The sequence below is a fragment of the Chenopodium quinoa genome, unplaced genomic scaffold, assembly GCF_001683475.1.
Source record: "Chenopodium quinoa cultivar QQ74 unplaced genomic scaffold, ASM168347v1, whole genome shotgun sequence".
Taxonomy (NCBI): domain Eukaryota; kingdom Viridiplantae; phylum Streptophyta; class Magnoliopsida; order Caryophyllales; family Amaranthaceae; genus Chenopodium; species Chenopodium quinoa.
This window is the reverse complement of record NW_018744704.1, coordinates 4,508,475-4,515,958: the sequence shown is the minus strand read 5'-3', so window position 1 is coordinate 4,515,958 and position 7,484 is coordinate 4,508,475. Positions and strand designations below refer to the sequence as shown.

Sequence of the window (7,484 nt, the reverse complement as noted above, 5' to 3'; positions counted from 1 at the left end):
AGCATAGCTCATTAGGCTTGTAATGGGGTTGAGACAAGAATGGGAAACATTAGGCTGAAATTGGTTGGCAAGAAGGTTGATGCAAAAATAAAAATCAAATTTTTAACTAAATAAAAGAGAATATAAACAAAAATGAGAAATAGTGCCCTTTTCCTCCCCTAAGAGTCCTAGGTCACGATCTCGGGAGCTAGTAATCAACACGAGGATTCAAACATGCATAGTCGAGGATCCTAACATGCCGCTCAACAAATTGATGAAGGCTTGAACAAATTTAACCTCACAAGGGACGAGAAAAGTATGCAAATACCAACTAGAGGGCTTCAAATCCACTATGGGGAGTAACTCCATCTTACCACATCCCATGAACTAGGGGTTCAAACGCCCTCACAAGTTCTTACCCTTGCTACCTTAACTAAGGCTCGTCTAATTCAATCAACAACAATCTCGAAATGTGCATCTCATCAAATAGTTAAGAAAAAGGACAAACATTCTAGGATGCGTCATCACGGAGATAGATTCCAAATGTAGCAAGCAAGTTCCAAAATACAAGCATATCATCATGCCATAATTACGCTTATCACACAAAAGAAAGTAGAACAAAAGAAAGAAGGAATCAAGAAGGTTCATATAAGAGGCTTAAAGATTCAAATAAATCCCAATCGACATACAAGTGATCGTTCGGTCTCAATACCAACGATCCTAGGTTCCTTGGAACCGCATGCAAACATCCTCGAACCATTCAACTCCTTCCTAAGCTAAATCCTAAACTAAGCACAACACGAGAAGGAAAAAAAGAGTAAAGGAAAGATCTCACCCATGTCTCTTGAAGAAAGAATAGAGCAACCATGCAATTTACCGTGTCTCCACTTGTCGCTTGCAATTTCTTCCAAGCTACAAGAGAGAGAAAAACAAAGAAAAACAAGGCAAGCACCACAAAGAAAAGAAAGTTAGTACTAGAGAGAGAAAGAAAATCCATGAACTCAATTCTTTGGGTATGACATACTACCCAAACATACCATCATCAAGAAATCATCATCATCATATCATCATCATCACGGAAATGGACATCATAGACACCAAACAACAACAACGCTACCAACAACAACTAAACCCAAAACCCCTAAATAGTCCCTTGAGTCCTAGGTGCTTTTCCCCCACACTTACCTAAAGCATTCCTTAACACTCTCCTTTGACTCAAACACCCCCCCACACTAGAGTAAAGCATCGTCCTCGATGCGGCACGAGGACATGTAATAAAGGGGAGGGACAACAAAGGGAGGGAACAAAAAGCACAAGGGGGAAACTAATGGCCACTAGGGCCGACACCATCGTTATCCGCATTCCCACTGTCATAAGAGAAACCCGAGGGGGGCCCATAGGGGTCCCAACCTCCGGAGTAGCCAGGTGGCCACCCGTAATGACCTTTGAAGAGGTCAAGTTGGGATGCGGATAACTGGTCATATGGCTCGGGTTGGTCAAAGGGTGCGGGGTGAGAGGGATCGACATAGGGGTAGTTAGGATCCCGCCTGTAATCACTCCCACCCGAAACCCGGTAATCATAATGACCGAACTCATCAGGGAAATCACGCCTAGGTACAATAAGGTCCGAGGGCCCCTGCCAATAGGGGTACATAGGTTGGTTGTCACCCCCCCAAGATGGCACGGACCCTTGTTGGGCCGACACATATGGGTAGTTTACCGGGGGGGTGACATCCCCTCTACGTACACTCAAATCATACAAAGCGTTGGTTTGGTAAGAAAGGTGTTGGTGGGAAGCAAACATACCTTGCATGCCAAGTTGCATGCTTTCCATTTGGGCTCTCATTGCCTCCATTTGTTGTTGGTAGTCGGGTTGATGATGTTGTTGTTGTTCCCTTCTTCCTTGTTGTTGTTGTTGCTGTTGTTGTTGTTGTTCGAACTCATCCTCCGCACTTTCATGGCTTCGACCGGACCCTTCACCCATAACCATTCTTGCTCTAGGAAGGACACCCGAGTCCTTTTTTACCCACCACGGGTAATTTACCCCTTCCCTCGTGAAGGAGGTGAATTCCGGATTGGGAAGGAAACAATGGTGTTTATGGGAGACAAGTAAGCTCCAAGTCCGTCCTCGATCCTCAGTATCAGCGATGAATTTCATAGTCTTTATTTGATCGAGGTCGAGCCATATATCACTCCCATCACTCTTCCCCACGGGGGTGCAAGATTCCAGCTTATCCAAATGCCCCAACTTCTCGGCTATCCAAGTGACCATCCCCCCAAAATGAATTTCACCCTTCCTTGTGCCCGAGATGACACCTTCAATGCATTTAGTGAATAGAAACCCGAAGTTCATCCTGTGCCCAATCTCCGGCTGCGTAGCAAGCCATAGAATTTGGATTTCGTCGGTGGTAATTTTCCCCAAATCTTGCTTGTTGAAGACCATGTACCCGAGAATTCGATGCAAAAGTCTGATGGCCGGGTGCATGATTTGGCTAGCTAGGGAATACTTGGAGTTGAAGGCGTCCATCCTGGTGATGACTTTCCACGAATGAAGGGGCTCATAAGCATGGAGGCCTGCATGCTCTGGGAAGAACATATCGGCATCGGGGTTGAAGTCAAGTAGTTGGTTAAACTGGCGGAGGGTGAAGGTTTCTTTTTTGTTAAAGAGTTGGAAGGAGATGAAGAGATCATTATCCCCTGCGGCATGGCATTCTAAAGAAGCAAGAAACTCTAGGGTAGGCTCTTTGTAGGTTCGATATGCACTTGACACAAAGGAACCTAGCCCGAGGTTGTTGAACAAGAACCAACAATCCTCGTCGATGCTAAGCTTGGTGGTGGTGGGATGGTGGTAGTGCTTGGTCGGTCTCAATTTGCGGTTTTGCAAGTTGTCAAAGATGGGTTTATGGTTTTTATTGTGGAATTTGAGGGGTGGTAGAGGTGGTGGAGCGGTTTGTGTTTTCTTGTTTTGTTGGGGGTTTGAGGAGGATGAACCTTGAAGTTCTTTCCCACTCTTTCTTTTCTTTGACAAAAAACCATTTTTACTCACACAAATTACAAGCACCAAGAAATACACCCACAACAAACTTCCAAAAGTCACCGAGAACAACCCACAATCAAACAATCTATACCAAGAGACAACTACCACAAACAACAACTCCAAAATCAATAATGATCAAAATCACAAGCATGAAATTTTCTCAAACAACAACAACAACATACTTCAATAATATAATAGATGAATACAAAATAGGAGTCCAAACATCAATAATTCCAACATGAAAAATCACAAACATGAAATTTTCTCAATCAACAATATACTTCAAATTCAAAGGAAATACAGAGTAAGGGAGAAATTTATATCAATAATGAGTTCAAACAAGTACTCTTACTAGCCTTTGAAGAAGCAATGAATCCCACCTCCAAGAACCCTTTAATAGAGGAAGCAAATCCCACACAAGAGAAAGTACCGAGAATTTGGGGTTTCTGAGAGTGAAAAATCATATTTTGTTGAGAAAAAGTGAAGAAAAATGAGGGAAATTGTTGAAATTTGATGGAGTTTGATGATTTGGGAAGAGAAATTGAGGTAGAATTGGTTAGGGTTTGGAATGGAGTGAGGAGTAGAGAGAGAAAGAGGGGAAAAATTCAGTTTTGGGGTGTAAAATGTTTCGGGCATATGGCTGAAAATCGAATTAGAAATCGCAGACCTGCAGGGCCGTGCCCGCGGGGGTATATGCCGCGCCCACGGAGGTGACTGTCCGCGCCAGCAGGGGTATATGCTGCGCCCGCGGACCTGGCATCTCAAGTTTCTGATGTTCTAAACTGTTGCCTGCCGCGCCCGCGGGTCTGGAATGCGCGCCCGCGGAGGTGACTGTCCGCGCCCGCGGGTTTCCAGTCTGCGCCCTCTCTCAGCCATGTCCTAGTCATCTCCACTCTCTTTGAAAAACTGAAGGGGGACTGCCCGCGCCCGCGGGCCTATGGGCCGCGCCAGCGGGTTTCCTGTGCGCGCCCTCTCCAGGGTTTCTCCTGGCATCTCCACTTTCAATTTTTCCATTCTCCTTCTCCTCTCCAAACTCAACATAATAGATCAAAATTCCAAAGATCCAAGTACTTGATGGAAGAACAAACACACACACACAATAAGAGATTAAAGAAAAATCGTCCAAAAGTAATCAAACACAAGAAACACAAAATCAAAAGAGTTGAGGACTCGGGTTGCCTCCCGAGAAGCGCTTCTTTATAAGGTCATTAGCTTAACCATATTGCATCATCATCAAATAAGCGGCTTAGGATCCGATGGATCGTGCCTCATGCACTCAATCATGCCAACTTGATCATTGCAATGGTAGAGCTTCAAACGGTGGCCGTTAACCATGAACTTGTTCCCCTCCGCTTCTAACTCAAAAGACCCGTAAGGAGTAGTCCTCGAAATTGTTAAAGGCCCCGACCACTTGGATTTTAGTTTTTCGGGAAACAACCGACGCCTAGAGTTGAATAACAACACCTTGTCTCCAACCTTGAAGCTCTTGTTCCTTATATGTCGGCCGTGCCATCTCTTAGTCCTCTCCTTGTAGAGCCTCGAGTTCTCGTATGCATCGTACCGGAGCTCCTGAAGTTCATTGAGCTTAAGCAATCTTTTCTCACCCGCCAAGGACATGTCCATGTTGAGCTCTTTGATCGCCCACAAAGCCTTGTATTCCAACTCAACCGGCAAGTGACAAGCCTTCCCATAGACCAACCGGTAGGGGGTTGTGCCAATGGGGGTTTTGTATGCCGTCCTAAGAGCCCAAAGCGTGTCATCGAGCTTGAGAGGCCAATATTTTCTAGACTTTCTCACCATCCTCTCAAGAAGGTTTTTGATCTCTCTATTGGACACTTCCACTTGTCTTTGAGTTTGAGGGTGGTAAGGGAGACCAACCTTGTGATGAACCCCGTACCTTTTGAGGAGCTTCGAATTGCTTCTTGGCAAAATGAGAACCACCATCACTGATTAGCACTCTAGGAACCCCAAATCGTGGAAATATGACTTTTTTGAGAAGCTTGAGCACCACTTTTATGGTCATTGGTGGGGGATGGTATAGCTTCAATCCACTTGGTCACATAGTCCACCGCCACCAAGATATAAAGATTTCCACAAGAAGAGACAAAAGGCCCCATGAAGTCGACACCCCAAACATCGAATGGCTCGACCTCCAAAATGTTTTGTTGAGGCATTTCATCCCTTTTGGTTATACCACCACTTCTTTAGCATTTGTCACACCGTGAAACAAATTTGTGGGCATCCTTATGCAATGTTGGCCACCAAAGAAGAGATTGGGAGATCTTTGCCACAATCTTTTTAACTCCTCCATTCCCTCCACATGGAAATGAGTGGCAATGTTCAAGAACTCCTTCTATCTCATGATCCGGAACACATTTTCGAAAGAGGCCATCTCCACATTGCTTAAATAAATAAGGGTCATTCCAAAAGTACCTCCTCACTTCCTTGAAAAATCTTTTCCTTTGTTGAGAGGAGAATTCCGGGGAACGACTCCACATGCTAGATAATATGCAATGTCCGCATACCAAGGGCTTAATGTTGACGCCATAGCCATGAGGGTCTCAAACCCCACCTCTTCATTGATAAACACATCCTCCTTATTCTCAAAAGGAAGTCTAGATAGATGATCCGCCACATAATTTTCCATTCCCTTTTTATCCCTCATCTCCATGTCAAAGTCTTGTAGCGAAAGAACCCAACGGATGAGATGCGGTTTCGCTTCCTTTTTGGTCATAAGATAGCGGACCGCTATGTGATCCGTGTAGACTATCACCTTTGAGCATATGAGGTAAGACCGGAACTTATCCATGGCAAACACGACTGCTAGCATTTCCTTCTCCGTTGTAGTGTAGTTCTTTTGAGCTTCATCGAGCGTTCTACTTGCGTAGTAGATGACATGGGATCTTCCATCTTTCTTTTGACCAAGCACCGCACCTACTGCAAAGTCACTTGCATCGCACATTAGCTCAAAAGGCAAGCTCCAATCCGGAGCTTGCACAACAGGAGAGGAGATGAGGGCTTCCTTGAGCTTTTGGAATGCCTCAAGGCAAGCCTCATCAAAATTGAACATAACATCCTTTTTGAGTAACTCGGTTAAGGGTTTGGCGATTGATGAAATTTTTTTGATAAACCTCCGGTAAAAACCGGCATGCCCTAGAAAAGCTCTCACTCTTGTAACGGAGGTAGGAGGGGGCAACTTAGCAATCACCGAAACCTTAGCCGAGTCAACTTCAATGCCCTTTTTTAATACATTATGGCCTAGGACAATACCTTCCTCGTCCTTAAAATGGAATTTTTCCCAATTCAACACTAAACTCGTCTCTTGACACCTTTTCAAGACTTTTTCAAGGTTAATAAGACGTGTGTCAAAAGACGAGCCACCAACACTAAAATCATCCATAAAAACTTCAATCTCATTCTCAAGCATTTCAGAAAAAATGTAGGTCATGCATCGTTGGAAAGTTGATGGGGAATTGCATAACCCAAAAGGCATTCTTCGGTATGTAAATGTCCCATATGGACATGTAAAAGTAGTTTTCTCTTGATCACTTGGATGGATAGGAATTTGGAAAAAGCCGGAATATTCATCCAAGAAGCAAAAGAAAGCATGATAGGAGAGTCTTTCCAACATTTGGTCCATGAAGGGGAGAGGAAAATGATCTTTCTTAGTGTTTTTGTTCAACTTCCTAAAATCAATGCACATCCTCCAACCGGTCACCGTCCGGGTGGAGATTTCCTCTCCTCCTTCTCCCTTGACAATGGTCATTCCACCCTTTTTTGGGACCACGTGAACCGGGCTAACCCACTTGCTATTGGAGATAGCATAGATTATACCCGCTTCACACAATTTCAAAATTTCTTTCTTGACAACCTCTTGGAGGTTGGGGTTCAACCTCCGTTGAGACTCAATGGAGGCAGATTGATCATCCTCAAAGTGAATTCGATGCATGCATAAAGAAGGGCTAATACCCTTGATATCATCAATGCTCTACCCTATCACATTTCTATATTTTCTCAAAACAACAAGCAATTTTTCCAAATCAAGACCATTAAGGGAAGCATTGACAATAATAGGGTATTCCCCTTCATTTCCAAGATAGGCATATTTCAAAGAAGGGGGAAGGGGTTTGAGTTCTACCTTGGGAGGAGGCTTAGAACTCTCCTCCAATTTTTCCTCCTCAAGTTCTAGCTCATCATGCTTAGAATCATTCACTTCCTCCTCTTTGGCTTCGTCAATGGCCATGACAAACTCCTTTGCTTCTTAAGAGAAGTACTCTTCCTCACATGTGAGAGTTTCAACCATTGGGTCTTGAGGACTCATCATAACCCTTCCCAAATGATCTAGTTCTTCATTCACAACATCAACCCTATATCACTTCTCAACCATGGGGTCTTTAGTAGCTTAGAGAATTCAAAGACAATTTTTTCATCGGCTACTTCACATGTAATGGTATTGTTCTTGCAATTG

The 7,484-nt window shown here is 44.1% G+C and overlaps 1 protein-coding gene across 1 annotated transcript; it reads right to left on the bottom strand.

Moving 5' to 3' along the window:
• Nucleotides 1–4,249: 4,249 nt before the first annotated feature.
• Nucleotides 4,250–4,960, bottom strand: LOC110703003. Its single transcript, XM_021880761.1, has one exon. The coding sequence runs from the start codon at nt 4,958–4,960 to the stop codon at nt 4,250–4,252; it is 711 nt and encodes a 236-aa protein (XP_021736453.1).
• Between the last annotated feature and the right edge of the window lie 2,524 nt (nt 4,961–7,484).